Here is a 20,090-nt window from a genome sequence, read left to right on the forward strand (position 1 = left end):
AGAGATATAGAAAAAGTCCAAACACTGCCTAAGATGATATCCAGCCACTCATACTGGTTGAAGCATAGCCTGACAGATTTTTATCAACCATGAGGTTCTGTTGCCAAAAACAGTGTTCCCGGGTCCATTTTGACCTTGAGAATAAATCTGCAAGAAAAGGAAATGTGGGTATTTACTACTGTGTCAGCTGGACACATAGGTCAAGGGGTGCCCGGACAACCCACACGGAACCTCTTCTCAGGTCTGTGTCTACCCACATCCTTCCCTACGTGAGCACTGTGGCCAACTTCTTGGCTTGTGCTCAGAGCTGGCCTCCACTTCCCAGGACGTCTTCCTCAACCTCTGAAAACTCAGACTATGTTCAACATCTGGACCAAGTCAGATAACTGTCTGGAGATTACCCGAAAGTTTATGTTGCTCAAATCCAAAGAAGAAATCACTGAGTGCCAGGAAACATGTTGCCGATATCACATGTATATTATATTATGTATATTATGTATACATATTACATATATATATAATGATCACAACATTTTTGCAATGTAATATTCATTTTGTCCACTTTATTTTTTTATTTTTTGTTTATTTAGTTTTTAGACAGACAGAGCATGAGCAGGGGAGGGGAGGGGCAGGCCAGAGAAAGAGAGACAGAAACATAGAATCTGAAGCAGGCTCCAGGCTCTGAGCTGTCAGCACAGAGCCGGATGCGGGACTCAAACCCACGAACCGTGAGATCATGACCTGAGCCGAAGTTGGACGCTTAACCGGCTGAGCCACCCAGGCGCCCCAAGGTGTGTTCGTTTTCAAGCACAAAACATATTTATCCCAGTATCTACTCTACCACACAACGTGGCCAGCTTCCAGCCAGACACCCAGAGGCGTAGAGCAAGTCAAGAGGAAACAATGTGAGGACCCAGACCAGTCACCAGAACCAGACTGAGACATGACAGAAGATGTTGGAACCATCAGGGAACTTAAAATAATTTTGATGAATGCTTTAAAGGATCTAATCTAATAGGAAAAGTAAACAAGATGCAAGATCAGGCAAATCATTTCATTAGAGAGATGGAAAGAATCAAAGGAAATGCAAGAAATAAAAAACACAGTGACAGATATGAAGAATGCCCTGAAAGGCTCATCAGTGGATTTAAGAGAAATAAGGAAGGACTATGGACCACTAGATATTACCCAAATGACAATGGAAAGATATGAGAGAGAAAGAGAGAATGACAGAGAGAGAGAGAGAGAGAGAGAGAGAGAGAATGACAGACATAGAGACAGAGAGAGGAAGCAGATAATTCATAACTCATAGAAGAAGAGAACTGTAAGAATTACCCCCCACCTCCCACTCTCTGATTTGAACTGGTGAAGGACAATATTCCTTTACCAGGAAAATGGCTTCTTTACATTAATATCATTGGATAACAAATGCACAGTAATGAGAGAAATCTGCTGATAAAGCAGGTTAGTAGCCTTATTTGCAGGATGATTTGGGGTAAATTCTGTCGGTCTCTTCCTCTGGTTCTTAGCTGTGTGCTCAGAGCACCACTTCCTCTTACGGCAACAGCCACCAGATCTGCGCTGTGATCAGCCCCGTATTCAACCACCTCTCCTGACAAGTGCTGGCAGAATGTGGCTCCTGTCCTGGCTGGTCCTGGTGGCCTCCCTTTGCAGCTGTGAGTGGCTCTACCCACGGGGCATTTCATTCAGTGACGAAAGGTGATATTAAGCATCGACAATGTAGTGGCCCATGTGGGCAGAAGGCCACCCACATGGTCATTCAAAGTAAACTACAAATTTCACCATGACCTTGAATTCTTCCGGAAGAAAATATTGACCCCCTGACCCCAAGCTTTTCATTAATGGGGAAGAAAGGTGTATTATTTCAATGAATGTCTAAATTTTGCTAATTGTTGCTTTGGTTTTTCTTTCAGATACAAATGGAGGCATTTTCATAACACAATTCATACCATCCATTACCAAGAAAAAAGGAAACACAGCATTTTTAGAATGCCAAGTAAAAACGGGTGTCTTAAAGAAAAACGTAAATATACACTGGTATCGACAGAGGCCAGACCAGCCTCTAAAACGCATTCTGTATATTTCCTCAAATGAAAATGTGGTCCACGAACAAGGTATTAGTGAGGAAAAATATGAAGCCAGGAAACGACAGAGGGATTTGCCAGCGAGCCTGAGGATACACAAAATTAGTGAGGACGATGCTGGGCTGTATTACTGCGCCTGCTGGGATCCACTGTATGGAAATGCGCCACTGACACTGAACAAAAACCCTCCCATGACCCCACACCCCTGCAAACACATACACGTGCCTTTCTGCCTCCCACAGGGACCTGGCCACTGTCTCTACAGGACTTGTCTCCTGCATCTGTGTCCTCAGCAAGGTCTGTGCTAGGAGCCCAAGGATGTAATCCGACGTTTCTTCTAGTTAGGTCACTTTATCATCTATTCTTATCACTCTTGGGGACTGGATGGCTTTTGTAAGTGTCCTGAATTTTCCACTTCTCCGTCTATGAGAAGCTTCCTGGGAAGGAAGCCATATCCAATGTGCAAAATGGTTTGCTGGTTTTGAGTGAATAATGAATGAATGAATGAATGAATGAATAGGAGAATGATGAAAACCACAAGGCCTTTGTTGTTTTTGTTTGTTTGTTAGAGAGAGAGAGAGAGAGAGAGAGAGAGAGAGAGCATGAGCAGGGGAAGGGCAGAGAGAGAAGGAGACACAGGACCCAAAGCACACTCCAGGCTCCTAGCTGTCAGCACAGAGCCTGATGCGGGGCTCGAACTCATGAACCTCGAGATCATGACCTGAGCTGAAGTCAGATGCTTAACCAACTGAGCCACCCAGGGGCCCCCATAAGGCCTTTGGAGTGATAAAAACCTGGATTTGAATTCCTGCTCAGCCACTTAACTGACAGCACGATCCAGGAATGTTACCAGATCTTTCTCATAGGGTTGCTGAGGACTGAAGGAGGTTCCACACAGGACAGTTTGAGCACAGGGTCAGCACATCACAGTGTCAGTTCCCATTACAACTGAGCTTCTTCCCTGAGCCATCTCAGCTAACACAGGAGCTCAGGGGCTCTTTAAAAGTCACATCTTACATCGTCCTCCAAACAACAGTAAAGTCTGCTTTATTTTGAAAAGTTAAGAATTGTGAATTCTTCCTCCAAGATTTTTCTTCATTCACAGCAGAGTATAGAAACGTCATATAATCTAAAGCAATAACTACATTAATTATTAAATTTCAACAAGCTTTGGGAACTTGCTACAAACTAATGATCTATAAGATGTCCATGTAAATGTACATACTTCTGCATAATGTTTTGAGGTTACTATCTCATTTCTTATTATACAGTAGTAAGAGTTTTCTTCCAATTCTCATGATAGCTATATAGCTGCCACACTCGTGAAATTTGGTGAAAAATCTATAACTCAGGGATGAAAAAGATCTCAAGGGTATGTGTGTTTGAAGCAAAACCTAAAGGAAAATTGTGGAGGTATTGCCCCCAAAAGGAAGATAACATTGAATTATTATTACATAGATGTCTTGGTGAGGTGCTGGGATCTGTTGGTTCTTTATACCAGGGACATAATAAAATAACATTGAGACAGGTCTTACAGAGAAGCTCTTTCATTGGTTCTAAAACAAACTTTCCTTTCACGTCCTGGCCTCTGAAGAATGAGGCCTGGCCCTGCCTTCCCAGTCCTGATTCATGCTCCCCTCTTAGAGTCCATTCTGACCAACCACTGGCAATGCCAACCAAATGGATTTATGTGGGTCTTTGGCTTGGGCTTGTATGTTGACTATACCCCTTGCTTATCTTCTTACTGTTTTTATGTCCACTTTCAATTTATTCAAGCGCCTCTGATTTTACTCCTTTGGTTCTCAAATGGAGCCACCAAAATAAGAATATCTCAGGATCAACTCTCCTCTCCCCAAACACCAGACAGAACAGTTGACATGTGTTGCATGTACTCTGGGGATTCCCTCAAGTAGACCCACTGGTAACAATGAAAAGAAGCAGGGCCCCTGAAACGAATCCTATATCCAATCCTATTAACCAATATTACCTGTAAGATTAGTTCAATTCTGGCTTGGACACAGATAAGAAAGAAAATGGAGGCTTTTACCTGATAATCAAAAATGTCCTGAAGTCCAATAAGGCCATCTAATATGGTGCCCACTGGGATCTCACAATATCACAGAGTCAGAAGGACCTGTAAGAAAACCTTCTCTATTACTAACTCTCAACTTCTTTCCCACTTGAGCAACCACAGCCCAACCTTTCCTGTCCTTAGTCACAGGTTATGAGCTGTTAGAACAGCAAGGGCCCTTTGGACATACAGAGTCCAATGCCCACACAACCAATGGGGATGCAGAGACCCAGTGATGGCAAAAGCTCGGCCAGAGCTAGTTAACCACAGAGAGACGGCTACAAGTGCATTTCTGAAGATCACAGAATCACTTCTTTTTTACAACATATCAGAGAACTGGATTTTGTTTTCAAATTATGGTTTAAATAGTAATCTAGTATTTCATGGAAGAAAGACTTCTACAGATTTCTTCTTTTATTTCAGGGGGGGGCGGGGAATGTCATTACACAAATTATTTCTCATTTTGCATTGTGTGGTGGAGAATCATGTTGTCAAATGGTAAAAGTAGCTGATTTAAAACTGGAGAACACTGTTCACATTTCTTGAGTATCTTTCTGTTGGCACTTTTGTATTTTTGGTTACTAAAGAGTTTCCTCCTTTAGAAATACAATCCCAGATTGCTAACAGAGCCAGTCTGGTGTTTCTGAGAAGAGAAGGGCTTTTCCTTTGATGTGATCTCTGAGTAGTTTCACACACTTGAACACCTGGAAATCAAAACATCTTAATTGACTGAATGCTTTTCCTGGTAATTTAATTTTTTTTAATGTTTATTTTTGTTTTTGAGAAAGAGAGAGGGAGAGACAGAATCTGAAACAGGCTCCAGACTCTGAGCCGTCAGCACAGAGCCCGACATGGGACTGGAACTTGGGAAAGGCAAGATCATGACCTAGGCCAAAGTCGGACACTCAACCGACTGAGCCACCCAGTTGTCCCTCATCCAAATGAGTAGTTGGATGACAAGTTACTCCCAATCTCTCTCTCTCTCTCTCTCCTCTTTTTACTTGTGCTCTACTTGTTTCCATTTTCTATCAGCACTTTCTGTAATTACTGCCTCCTTGGAAAACAGAGATTTTTATCAACTAATCTGAGAAAAACTTATAAAATGTCAGACGCCACGAAGCCTATATTCAAGGACTTCCAAGGGAGTCCAGAAGATCAAATTGCCAGGACCAGGTTTCTACTTGCCGGTCATGCCATGAGGCTCAGGACAAGGCTAACGTTTTTGTAGAAGCTCTAACCAGTGTGATGAATCAGGCTGGATCAAGATATTTGCAGAAGGAACTAAGCTCATAGTAACTCCCCCAGGTAAGTAACTTTGTTCTACTTTGATTGTGTGAATAAAAAACCAAGAGATGCTTTTTAGAGAAAACAAATGATCTATATGATCAAGTCAGCATACAGAGAGCCATTTTGCAGCTACTGGAAACTCTGTATGGAAATGAATTACTTTGAAAATGGCTTATTTACTTACCTGCTTGCAAGTAAACTGAAATTCTATGTTTTGACAGTACGCACACGCACAAATAGACCAAGGCTTGAAATTAAAATTATTTTTAGGATGGTGTCTTTAAACCCTTGGTGTGAGTTACGGGTTCAAGATGCTCTTCTTACAGATGGTCTCTTTAAGAGAAACACTTTGATTAAATACCTCTAGTATGAATTCTTAATGAGTAGTGCTTCTTTCTCTAATAACCTGCAAAATCTGTGATTGCTTTGGATCTCACCCTTAATGCAGTGCAAAAATTTTTACTCTTACAGTAATTGACCATAAAACATCAACAACCCCTCTTATTTTATTATTCTGGCTTCTTACAGGGCGGGGTACGACTATTAAAAATCCGTGCCATTGTGAGTCTTGTGATATTTCTTAGAGATGGTCCAGTTGAATGGAACTATGAACTCCACAAATCATTTTAGCTCCACAGTCCGTGAAAAGAGTCTGTCTGCAGGGCTTTACATTTTCATTTGTTCATTTGTTGTCTCAGCAAACACTTATTGAACACAGTTTCTATGCTGGATGCCAGAAAAGGGGTAAAGAAGACACAACCCCCAAACTCAAAAAGCTTCTAGTCTACAGGACAACTATTCTAGATTGTGGCGTCATTGGGCCCTATGTGTTTCGGCGTGTGGCTGTAGGAGACACAAAACGTCTTGGAATTATGAGCTCTCTTGCTTTTTTAATTTATAATACCTATTGCTTACAAAATCCATACATTTTGTTTTGTGGAAAAATTTGATAAAATGGCCTGAAACCATCCCATTAAAGAGAACAATAATATTAGCTAAAATTCACTGAGGGCCAGATACCATGCTGACCAGTTTCAGCGCCTTATCTCATTCATTCCTCAACAGCCCTATACAGAAAATCCTCTTTTTCCAAATTTGCAGATGGAGAAATTAAGGCTTGAAGAAGTTCAGTTATTTGCCTTAACTCACATGGCTTATTACTATGGCATAGAGAGGGATCCGATAGAGACTTGTCCATTCCAAAATGCATGGTCTGGACCATGATGTGATATTAGAAACATGAAGCCATGTTTTTATAATCTGATATTTACTCATCTGCAGCCTGACTTTTTAAATAGATTCTTTAGTTGAATGCTTAATTAGTAATAGCTCAATTTGTATTACTCCTCATGCAGAAAATGATGCTTTTGCTTCTAATCATGGCATTATAATCGCCTGTCTCCTCCACAAATGATCAAATAAGTCATGTTGAATACACGTTCAAAAATTGGATTTTCAAAATGTGATTCTTAGGGTATTGCTATAAAATGACAAGTCCTTTCCACACCATCGCATTCAGTCTTCTTTCCACATTGGCATCAAGTGCGCCGGAAACACTGACTGGGGCAGGAGAGCTGGAGCAGGTGACCTACAAGCAGGACTCGGCCGCATGACCCAAAGCTGCCTTTCCGTTCAGGCCGGGACAGCGGCAGAAAGACCAGACCAGACAGGATCCTCTGATGAACAGCTCAGGATTTTAGATGAGTTCCCTGGAAACTCTTGGGGTAATTTCAAGTTCAAATAGGTAGTCTTTCAGGAATAAGTAAGTTTAGAGATCATTATTAATATTTCAGACTCTGTAACAACTCATCTGGTCTACTATCAGGGGCGACAGGATTCTGGAAAGAACTTTACAATCAGACAAGATAACTACCCCCTCAATATGTAGAAATTAAAAAAAAACTATAAAAATATTGAACACTCATTTATTAAATACTTTTTGGTTCCTCTTTGAAAACAAAAGAAATGATAACTGCAAGTCATACTCTGGTAAAAGAAGGGATATCATACAAGAAAACCTTTTAAGGGAAGAGATTTGAGCATCAGGAAAATAGTAAGAAAAGGTAAAATCATACTTTCCAACTTGTGTGACTGAGATGGAAAGACAGAACCAAGCTGACCAGGCAGAGGTCAGTTCCTCAATTCTCGACTGTGTTCATATCTAATGTGATTTTGTTTGAGTTTCATGTTTGTTTAATGGTAGTGGGGCCCATTTTTATGTCTTTATATAAACCTTGAAAAAACATGGGCACAACCTTAAAACTGGCACAAAGGGAGATTGTGTAGAAGCTCTTCAGACAGTGTGATCGGTCTGGCTATTGCGAATCCAAGTGTTTGGTCCTGGCGCACTGCTCAGGGTTATAGGAACCTTTTCTTTCCATTCTTAGTAAAGTGCGGGGAAGGGAGATGGTGATGCCAGTGCTGGCTCAGAATTCTAGGATTTGGTCCCAGTATGTTCACAAATAACAGCAGGATCCTTGGAAAGTTTGGAGACTCTGCCCCGATCCTTGGGGGTAGTTGCCACCTGATCTAGTGTGGAGGACATTCACAAGGAGCTAACTGGCTAGAGCAACTGGGGGTTTCTAAGGGCGGGGGAGATGTTAGAGCCATTTGGGATTTCGGTCTTGAACGTCTTGTAAAGTTTGTGTATCTTATTTATTTAATTCCAAAAATAATCAATGGAAAAGAAGGAATAAAATATTGCTGAACTTTCATTTTGTCAAAGGACGATTACTATCAAGTATCAAAATATTTAACTGCATAAACATATGCAAGAACGTTAAGCTAGGTTTTCCCCCTCTAAATGCAGTATACTGTATTTGTTCATTCTTCGTTAGCCTTAGAGGTGAAATTTTGCCTGATGAGGGAGAACATCTCACACAGATGTTTCCAGAGCACTAGGTCTCATCAAAAAAATTTTTTCAAGAATTTTAATGAAGGTGGTAAAACACTGAAAAAAATGAAAGAAGTGATGTGGTTTTTTTCCACAATAGTTGTGATTGTAGGCACAAATGAATTTATAAACCGAAAAGCAAGTTTGTGGTCCTCTTTTTTCCAACTGACTACACAATCCACGTAAATTCTAGCAATCCAATTAAACAATGGTGACAGACGTATAATGCATGGAGTCCTGAAAAGTGTGTTTTAAGAGGAGTGTGGTGCAGAGAAAAATCTGGACTATGACTCTGGATCTATCACTTTCTGTATAACCATTCCTTAGCGTTTAGATTTTGATTCAGTCACTATTGCTTTCTTAAAATTATAAAAATAATACATGTTCATTATGAAAATAAGAACAGAGAAAAAAATAATGAAAACATTAAAAAAGTTTAGTGACACTTATTACTGCTAATATTTGCTATATTTCCATCCATTGATTCTGTCCCTGTAACAACCATCTCAGGTGGATGTTACAGGGACTAAATGAAATTAAATATGTCAATAGGAACCATAAAGGTTGGGACATGGTCAGTGATAAAAAAAAATGTCATTTCAAATTACCATCCCTTGGAGTTCTTTATATTATCAGGAGTACGAAAAATACGTTAATTACCATCTAGTCTATAGGTCACTTTCAAACAAACGGTTTAATTTGCAGTATGCTTTCAATTTCTATGGCTCATTGTCACCTGTTTCTAAAAATGATGATAATGGAATAAGCATTACCTCCACTATTGCCTGCCAGAACATAAGGTGGTCTCTCATTTTTCAGTGGAAAGATCCAGACGTAAAATAAAAAGAGAAGAGATTGTGCAACCTGAAGCTTGCACAAGCTTGCAGTGATACAGATAAAAAGCCAAGTATTCCCTTGTATATTTAATATCTTAATTGAATTACACCTACAAAGTTAAAAATGATATCAGTACAAAATAAGTTGAGAAATACAGTTTTTTGTGCCCTGACATTTCATCAAAAATTTTGTTCAAACTCTTCACATGCGTCTAAAATGTATACTTTCGAGCACATTTCTGAGCCATCTCAGGGTCCCAGTGTCTGTTTTGGGATCTCCTTATGATGATGTCACCGAATATTTTATCTGAAAAAAAGAAAAAAATTACCCACTTACAAAATTTTTAAAAAGCGTTGTTTTCATTTACTCTGTTACTCTATATTTGTGCAATGTAAACATAAAGGGTAGAGACCTTGTTCCCAAGTACTGTTTACCAAATCCATGATAAATTTCTTTATTGTCTTTTACCAGTGCTACCTCTAAAACTAGCATTGTGTTTATTTCAGGTTGACACCTTGTCTAAGGAGTATAGTCTGATCAAAGTAGAGCATTAGAAGAGCATCCTTTCAAACGAGAGGTTGCCCAGGACCGAAACATAAGACAACCCCTGTTTCATGAGGGATGATGTTGGGAACGAAAGCTTCACCTCATGTCCCAGCATTTCAGTGTGTTTGAATTCTGCATGTTTTGTGTTTGTATCGCGGAGCGGGATTTGCCAACATCTTCTCTCAGTTTCCATGTCACCTTCGAGTTAGATTTGCAAAACTATCAACCTCTGAAGCTGCAAATGAAACAAGCCCTAACGCACAAATCATTTCTCATTTATTTCAGCTGCCTATTTCCAAAATCTATTTGAGAAGGCCTAAAATAGAATACACAAGTACAGTGAGGCCATGGAATAAAAAGAGAGGATCAAAAGCACTATGGAGAGCAGATGAAAAAGGTCCGGGATTTCCTAACAGAAAGCACAGGGTAAAATTTAATGTTCAAAAGTAGGAAAAAATGTGGTGGAGTCCATACTTTATATTATCTAATAAAATGAAGATCACCAAATTTTCGTATTTGTTATGTGTTTCCCGCCATAAAATGAGAAAAGGACTTCAATGCCTGAGTCCTTTAGGAGGAATGTGAAGTGAAATAGCGGACATTACTTTCCAGATCCATCTTCTAAAATGAAGAAATGGTCTTTAAACAAAAGCATTTCATGCTACCGCTGCATCATTACTGTGGGCACCATGACACTGAATGTCATTCACAGATGGTGACCTTCAACAGACACACTCAGGCACCAACAAGTTTGGCCTTCATGCTCATATTTATCAGAAAAATGTTTAAACTTTTTAAATATAGCTAGACCTTTAAATAAAGTTAGAAATGTCATACATTTGAAATACATTTTTGTCATTGACTCTGAGTCTAAAGCTCTCTCTTGGCCAGCAAGAGAGCGGATGCAGGATTAAAATGCGAGAGATGGCTCATGTCCGGGAAAAGACAAGAGCCCCGATTAAGGATCCTTGCCCTGTATTTATTAAGATCAGAAGGCTTACAAACATGATGGACGTGCACAAAGAGACAATGAAACCGTGAACATTAACTCGTGGCCATGAGGGAAAGGGGGTTTTGAAGATATATGGGGTTTGGGGTTTGGGTCAATATAAAGCAAAATCCTGGCACTGGGCAGATGGGCAGATGGTTGTTAATAGCAGACAGGAGGTGCTATGTCTGCTTATCTTAGCTACCCTAGGGGCTAAGACAGAGCATGTAACCTCAGGGTTAACAAGGCACCTTTTCTTTTGCTAATCAGCTCTGCCCTGGGCAGCATCACCTCCAACACACCAGTCTATAGTCCTCTGTACAGTTTTACCTAATTTGGTCCTTCCCTCCTGTGAAAGCAGCTTTCTGCGATAGTACTAAATTGGGGGGCATTTTGGTCCTGAATACCTAATCTTGCTTACCTCATATACCTTTGTATTGGGGGCCTTTGCCCCCCTCTCTATCCTGGGGGCCTTGGTCCCGCCCTACTTTTTTCTGGGGGCCTAATCTTATCTACCCAAGCTTGGGTGTGAGTAACCTATGGCTTTGTAATTCTTTATGCCTTGTTAACCCATTGGTGCATGCCCAGGGAATTCCTAAACTTACTCCCCACACATTTTAAATATGAAATAGCTATAATTATTTGTTTAATAAAGGAAAAATTAAAAAAAGTAGAACAGAATTAAATCAACATCAATATGCAGGTTCGAAGTATCACCCTTGCAAATTGAAAATGTAGTTGACACTTGGTACATTTATTTAAAATTCATATGGATGCATCTTAAAATATAAATAACTCAGGCAACTTGACTCAAATGTATTTTATGGTTATGAAAATAAATGTATATAAATATACCAGACAGGCTTATTTATTTTAGAATCTGGTTTCTATTTTTGCATCATAAAAATGATTTTCATCATAAAAATCACTGTTAACAGGTTTAAAAAAGAATGTTGAAGGAAAAACTATGTAAGATAATTACCCAAAATACAAGCATGAGCCATATATAATCAAATGGATGCTTTAATGCTCAGTTAATTATTCCATTGAGAAAATTGTAGAAGTTCAAGATTCATTTTATCTTGAAAACGGTAAAACATCAAGAATTTGGTTAAGGAAAAGGGACAGAGGGTAAAAACAGTATGCTACCGTCCAGAAATTTATCAAGTTCATCATTTGATTTTTGAGTTCTTCACTATAATGAATCAGAAGCAGTCCAATAAAAAACCCCACAAATTTTCAAAAATGAAAATTAGTTTCTTTAATATATTGACTAGAGGCTAAAGTCATTTAAATATCATGTACAATTGAAAAATTAATCTTGTCTATCTAACATGCTTTTTACACTAAAAACAAAATATGTGGTTGGCGAAATATACGATGTCTTACAGTTATAATCAATAAAATACATATGCACTACAAGCAAGATGTGTAAACTTAAAAGAAGCACATTATAGGGGTGCCTGGGTGGCTCCGTCAGTTAAGCATCCGACTTCAGCTCAGGTCATGATCTTGCAGTCCATGAGCTCGAGCCCCACACCGGGCTCTGTGCTGACAGCTCAGAGCCTGCAGCCTATGTCGGCTTCTGTGTCCTCTCTCTCTGCCCCTAACTCACTCGCATTCTCTGTCTCTCTCAAAACTAAATAAACATTAAAAAAAAAAAAAAGAGCACATTATGACCTAATTCTACCGACAGCCTAAATAAGAACTCATTGTTTGCTTACTGAGTTAGTATAAAAATTAGGAGCTTAGCTACACACGCAGAAATTCTCAAGAATCTTTTTTTCTAAAAAAAAAAAAAAAAAAGAAAAGAAAGAAAAAAAAGAGAGTATATTAAGAGCCCCCCCAAAAGAATTTTTTTTCTGTTCTTCTTAAATGAACTCTTTTCTTAAGAAATTGCCCTTTGAATTATTAAACTCATACCAAACTAGCCCAAAGAGAATATCAGTAAAGCACCTGCATTTCAGTTGGAAATCAATTTTAAAATGGTTCCAACATTTATAATTATAACCATTAAATCAGCAGTAAATGTATCAAGTAACGTACCAACATTCAAATGACATGTCCCTGAAAACTACGATTTTTGTTATATGTTTTGACATTATGTCTGCAGGAAACTCTGGAATCATAACACCAGTTACATATTATTCAGCCAGTGAAAACACCAAATATTGTGGGTTACAAGTTCAGCAGCTTTCTAGGGCAGATTCAACTTAGAGGGGAGACTCTGAGAGTCAAAATATGGTGTTCTCTTGGTCATATATAAGCTTCAGATGAAATGCTAATAGGAAATAAGCTTTCAGTGAACATTTTCCACAGCAAAACAAAAGTTCTGATAAGGGTGTTACTTCATAAGGCTTTAATATAAAAGCATTTCTGAAAATAATCAGTTTTGAAATAGCACTTTTGGATATATTGCGACTTTGTTTCTAAATTCAAGGTGTTGTAAATAATTTGGAAGTGCAGCTTTAAACATTGCCCTATATGAAGTCCTGACATGGCAAGATGTTCTATAATTGTTTTTTTAATGTTTATTTATTTTTGAGAGAGAGACTGAGTGCAGGCAGGGAAGGGGCAGAGAGAGAGGGAGACACAGAATTCGAAATGGGCTCCAGGTTCTGCGCAGAGCCCCACGCCGGGCTCGAACTCAAGAACTGCGAGATCACGACCCAAGCTGAAGTCCGATGCTTAAGTGACTGAGCCACCCAGGGTCAACTCGATAGGTTGTCAAGTAAGCCTGGAAATATTTCCCATTCAAACAAGCGATTGTGTACTGTTTAAAAAAATTCCATGTTTTAATCCCGACTCTGCCACTTAGTAGCTGTGACTTTGGGCAAGTTATGTAACCTCTTGAACCTCTTTTTCCCATGGAAACTAAGAAGGTAAGCAACTCAGAACCATTGTGGAGGAAAGGCCACCACAAGCACTAATTCTATGGCAACTTTTCCTTCCTTTTACTATGTGCCAGGTGGTTCCAACCACACAATGTTTCCATTTCTCCAACAATAGCTTTAATTGCTATTACATTTTCTCCAACAGATAAAAGCCCTGATGAAGACACTTCCCCCAAGCCCACGATTTTTCTTCCTTCACCTGCTGAAAGAACACTCCATAAGACTGGAACACATCTTTGTCTTCTTGAGGATTTTTTCCCTGACGTTATCAAGGTAGATTGGAAAGAGAAAAATGGCAAAACAATTCTGAAATCCCAGCAGGGAAACACCATGAAGACTAAGGACACATACATGAAATACACCTGGCTGACTGTGACAGAAAAGTCAATGGATAAAGAACACACATGTATTGTCAAACATGAGAAGAATAAAGGAGGGGTTGATCAAGAGATTCTGTTTCCTTCAATAAACACAGGTATGTGTGTATATACCAGTAACCCTTTTGTCAAAGGAAATATCCCACCTTTGCTGTCAAATATTAATGAAAAGAAACAAATAGAATTCTTTCTTAAATGTTGTTACTTTTAATGGTAGCATAAATGTCCTGCTATTTCCCCATAGAACTAAAATAGTATTGACTTTGTAACATATAAAGAAAAAAAAACAAGAAAAATTCATTTAGCCTTTCTGACCTCAATTTCATAAACCAAAATGTTAAGGTTACAGTGATATTCTTAGCGTCATTATATGAATTACATGAAACAGTACATGCAAAAGCACCTAGCATCCTCCCAAACAATAAACGCTCGAAAGAGAGTCCACTTTTAAGGATTGTACTTGATGAGGAAATTAGAACAATTATACATCTTTAGGAATGTTCTACTCAGCAAAGTCCCTCTCACTTTAATCTTGCTCTACTCAAAGTATAACCCATAAACAATGAGTCATAGGCGACAAAATGGTGTTCATTTGGTGGAGACAGATCGCGCTCAACAAAAATAGTAAATTGGTTGCTGAGGTTTTAGTATGGTCTTCTGTTTCTCATATTTGAATTTTACATACCACTCTAAGGTGAAATTTGGTAAGTAAAGACTGCGTGAGGCTAATGTATACACATATTCTTCCATTCTACACAGTGGATGTATTTCTACCCCTGGGAAATGCTGCCCAGCAAACACTGCAGAACGAGTGTGTGCCAGGCCTGGAAAGGATGCAGGATGGACCACTGTCCCCAGGAGGATCACTACCGTAGAGTGAATACACGTTTCCTAATCACTCACGGTCACTTGTGATTCAGCCATGGTGTCCCGTAGGATCACCGTTGGTACAAATGCTGATCATTTTTAGATAGCGTGGGCACCCGGCTGTGATCCAATAACCTCTAGACTCAGAAGTCAAGTCCTGAGCCTTGACATAACAGACCAAGGCCCCAGAGGGCCCACTGGACAGAACTGGACAGAAAGGTACAGTTTGTACCTTTCCCTGTGGTTACCAAGCCCTTTGGAAGCAGGGGGAACACGCACGTAACTAAATGTGCAAAGACCTTTGCTGTGTACCGCTTGAAATTGTTGAAATGAATCTTTATCTTCTTGGATCCTTAGTGTTTCCAATGATCAAATTAGGGTTGAACATTTATCTCTGCTTTCTCCCCGGCTGTGATGAAGAAGAAATACAATCATGTCAGTGAAAATGCTTGCTTTTGAAAATATAACATGAATGCATTTATTCATGTGCTTCTTGTATTTATGTGCATCCTCTCCTAAAACTAACTGAAGTAAGAGCGCAAACAGCCCTAATTTTTAAAAATTTCTACAGCTAAGAAACAGAGAGGAGGCAAATGAGCAAAGCACAAGTTTAATGTAACCACTGTAATCCTTTAGATGTTGGTTTTTATAGTGATGAAAGTAAAGTAGAGTAAGTTCCATGGTGATGATTATCGAAAAGGGAGAAGTTCCTATTTGTGAGATGTATTTTACTTGGCACTTAATTTTGGAAATGCATGTCTCCCAAGGTCTTCTCAATGGAGCAGAGCTAATGAGGGTATTTCTGTTAATGCCATTCTACAGCAAATTTTTAATGCTGATTCTAGTAAGTTTTTTTTGTTGTTTTTGTTTTTGATGAAAGCTAAAAATATATAGAACATGGAAACATGAATCCATGAAATGATTTGGAAGAGATAAAACTATATGGTCTAAGTTTTCAACCAACCTTGATTGAGAAAGTGAACCTAGGGTACACACACAGATTTTAATTTGGAAAATTGTTACCTTAATGTTTCTTCCTCAATCAATTCATGGTGATAAGAGATTTTTCTTTTTCTTTTAATGAGTAGAGCTACTGTATGGAAAAGAAAGAGACTTTTAAGACACTTTAAAGTCCATTTTTGAGGGTATTTTAACATGTAAACATGATTATACAAACATTTTTATTCCTGTGATTTACCCCAAAGCCTATAGCTCAATTTAGAATGTAAGAGCGCCCAAAACAAGATGGTGTGGAGTGAATAATTTGCATACCAGAACCGTATCTGTATGGACAAGGACTCATCAAGCAGAAAAAGGATAAGCCAAAACATGTTGGGACTGTCTGTCCAGCCAACAGTCGATGATCTTTTTTAAGGGATTTTGTCTTTCTATGTAACTTCAGCTTTTTTTTTTTTTTTTTTTTTTCGCAGTAGAGAAATACAACCCTCCCCTCAGGTTTTATCTATTCAGAAAACTATGATTACTTGGCCAATCTTTCAGCGCGCACTGAAACGCTGAGCTTTTGCCTTAGCTCATCTAACCCCCCACAACTGCCGTTTGAGTGCTGGCTCAGCCAGTTACTGGCATGGCTCTGGTCAAGTTAGTTAGACTCTCTAAACCTTATTTCCTGTTGTGTAACATGGAGTCCTCCAAATTCAGCTCACATCGGTGTGACTGGGGGATCAGATGAGATAATGCACGTGAACCTTTCACACAGTGCCTGGCACAGTCGTAATCACTCCATAGGTACCGGCTTTCATTAGCATTGCTGTCACACCCACGCACACCACGGGGGTGTGCATGGTTTGGAAAAGGAGGGCCTCTTGCCTTTACTTAGGTGAATTTACCTCAACCAGACTCCTTCCAACATGTAAAATTCTCCTGTGGAGTCTAGGGTTAGATGAATTCATTTTGTAGCAACTCCGCATGTCTGCTGTGGGTGCTGAGGATTGCCCAGTCACTATTTCTGGTTATTTTTCCAGTCAACAAGTACTTATAGAACACCTACGTTGAGGCAGGCTCTGTGCTAGGAGCAGTGAGCGCAGAAGGAAAACAAGATAGTCTCAGACATTACCTTCTAGTTGTGAGAAAAAAAAAATGCATCATTCATGAACTTCAACATCTTCATGTGCGGAAATAGAATATGTGAATCGATCTACTGAATTACATAGTAACGGAGCAATCATTCCAGAAATTGTGGGGATCATATATGTCTAGGCTCTCTCCTCTTGGTTGACAAATTGTATGTATGTATGTTTGTATGTGTGTATGTCTGGAAGTATCTATCTATCCATCCACCCACAACTCAGACACATGTCAAATAATGGATATGGACAATTGAATAATACCTTCTCTATTTTCTTTTAGAACTCCCTGCTATTAATTCTACAGAAGCTTTGCTGAAAGATGAAAATGGTAAGTTTTTGTATGTGTATGCCTGTATGTTATGCTATAGCATTTTTTCTTCCCAATCAACTTAACTGTTGAACTTCCCTGACTTCAGGTAGAAATCTCACAATGGCAGGATCTTGCAAAATAGACTGACTGATAATCTAAGTCAGTCCATCGTTTCCCAGGAGCCATCTTCACATCTTTGTGGGTTTGGGATTGAGGGGACTATATAATTTAGGGGTGCAGTGAGGGGCTCCGAAGTCTTTCAGCAACAGATTTCATTCATTTCTGTGGTCCTTGTTTCTACTGAGGAAAACAGGATATTGAGTTGCTTTTTTTTTTTTAAGTCTTTGTTTTTGTTCATAGTTAATAACATGAACTGACATTAAGAGGTTCTTGTACAGAAGGCATTGTGTTACTGTGAGTCCATTTTGTTTAATTCTCCTAATACTATGAAGGATTTCATTCACATTTTACGCATGAGGGCAATGAGCTAAAATGAACTAAGTCCCTTGCACCACACCGCACAGCAGGATCTGAGGCCTCAACATGGACCATCTGAGTCAACAATTGATACGCTTACTTGGTTTGCTATTCTACCTGTAAGATGTAGTCACAGAGCAAGAAATCCCAAAGCCAGGCACCCGTGGGGATGGGTGTGAGTGCAGGGCTTCAAGGGCCACAGACTGGACTTTAACCCCAGTCTTTTAATTATTTGTGCATGAATATGGGTACATTACTTGCATTTTCTGAGCCAACCGGGAATAACACAAACAACACCTCAGTTATGAAAGACATAGGGTCACATGTGGCAAATGTCTAGCATAGGGTATCTCATTTACCTGACGCATGGTAAGTACTGGTTTCTGGCCCTTTCTCCCATGTATGTATAAGAAAGTGACGAGGAGCATTGTCTCCAGCCCTGCCGATCTGCCTTCCATGTCCAATATCGAGGGGCCTCTGGACCCTAGGTAACATATTACCTGACCAAAGGCGTGGAGCTATGAACACATCATCTCTCAGGGTCCATTTCCACACACACTAATGATTCTGGAGTTCTTACTCTTTGGAGACTACTTTTTTCCACTTTATTTCATTTTATTATTATTTTTAAAAAATTTTTATTTAAGTTCCAGTTAGTTGACATACAGGGTAAGAGTAGTTTCCGGTGCACAATATAGTGAGTGGTTCAACACGTCCATACATCACCCGGTGCTCATCACAGCCAACACCCTCCACTAAAACCTCCCTTCCAACCTGCTATGAACACAACCAAATTTCCATGGACTGTACTGTTAGTAGGAACTTCATTAACGAACAATGTGTGATGACTAAGGTGCTTCTAAATCAGCAATTTATCTTTACACGTATTCTTAACTGTTTTTTGAGGGTATTTGTAACCTGTGGAGGTGCAGAATCAGAGTAGGTAAGAATGTGTTCTCGAACATTATGTTGCTGGGATTAAAATCTGGCTTGTATTTACTAACTGTATGACATCAGACAAATTCCTTCTCTGTCCTCAATTTATCTGTCAAATGGGAATGAAAATAATAATCTCTTAGGTTATTGAAAACTTAAGTAAGATTAAAGCTTTACCCTAAAAACTCTCAAATCAAACGTTTGGCATTTAGTTAGTGGTTAATGCATATTAGCTATTGTGGTAACTTATAGACAAGGTGGGGGTGAAGAAATGGCAAAAGCTACTTATCACCAATGCTTTTTGCAGGGTGACTCATTCATCTAAAACATAACCTTGCTTTTTAAGACTTTGGAATGTACTAAGTGAATTTCACAGAAGTTGTTGATTCACTTGACCCGCAAGCTGGATTCTGGGTTGTCTTGGTGGTGGTGGTAGGGGTGACAGTGGTATAGACGTCTACTGTTGGGTTGGGTTGGTGCAGGAAAGTCACTTCCACCCAGGTCATCAGAATTGCATAATACGACCTACCTCCCATTAATAAGTCCTAGCCTTTCAAAACAACAGGTGAAACTAAAATAGCTTCTTTTAGACCCCCTACAGCTGCAGCTTGTGACCAGCTCAGCCTACTACACCTACGTCATCCTCCTCGTCAAGAGCGTGGTCTACACCATCATCATCGCCTACCGTCTGCTTGGGAGACCAGCACTCTGCCGCAATGAGAAGAGTTCCTAACCCATGGTGGCCCAAGGCTCCACTTTTCTTTACTGGCTACTGTCGCTAGCGGTGTCTGCTGAGGCTCTAGCGGGGGTTTCTTTCTGGGTTTGGGTTATTTTAGTTCACATGTGTCTTTTTTCTATGTGTCATCATTGCAGAACAGGCTTACAAACTGCCAGGCAAACAGGAAATGTCACTCTGCACCAAGAACAGACTCTGCCACGAGTCAGGGGCGGGGCCGGGGGGCACCCACGGGGGCTTGAGCACCGCTCTCTCCTTCACGCCAACCAGCCCGTCAGCCACCCAGCACCCTCGCCTCTGAGTACAGTTGGTGTGCAGCTTCCATCGTGGCCCCTGGGACTCTGTATCCAGATAACTACCTGGAGGCCTTTTATTTTACATACATGGAAGCCTTCATCCTTCCTGCCTGAACTTTGTGCTGTTTTTCATAATAGGCACAATAAAAACAATCGAAAGCCTACATTTGCCTCTGTGTGTTTTCATTCGGTGAAATATTACTGAGAGTCCAAGGCCATGGACAGCATGACAACTGAGCCTTCACACTCAGCATTGATGTAATCATGGTCAATTCCACATTTCTAACTCTTTCCCTGAGAGAGTCCTTGTGATGCCTTCTTTGGGGGCACTGGCCCCAGGGGAGCCACAGCCAGCGAAGGTGCCAGGTTATTTCTTCTTCCAA

The 20,090-nt window shown here is 39.8% G+C and overlaps 1 gene segment (V, D, J or C); it reads left to right on the forward strand.

The window, feature by feature from the left end:
• Window positions 1-1,482: 1,482 nt before the first annotated feature.
• On the forward strand, window positions 1,483-19,870 carry LOC113602987 (T-cell receptor gamma chain C region DFL12-like). The segment is given in 6 exon segments: window positions 1,483-1,676; window positions 1,935-2,256; window positions 5,408-5,481; window positions 13,767-14,096; window positions 17,233-17,280; window positions 19,266-19,870. Coding segments are annotated over 6 exon segments (1,012 nt in total).
• Window positions 19,871-20,090: the final 220 nt, after the last annotated feature.

This window comes from Acinonyx jubatus, chromosome A2 (genome assembly GCF_027475565.1).
Source record: "Acinonyx jubatus isolate Ajub_Pintada_27869175 chromosome A2, VMU_Ajub_asm_v1.0, whole genome shotgun sequence".
Taxonomy (NCBI): Eukaryota; Metazoa; Chordata; class Mammalia; order Carnivora; family Felidae; genus Acinonyx; species Acinonyx jubatus.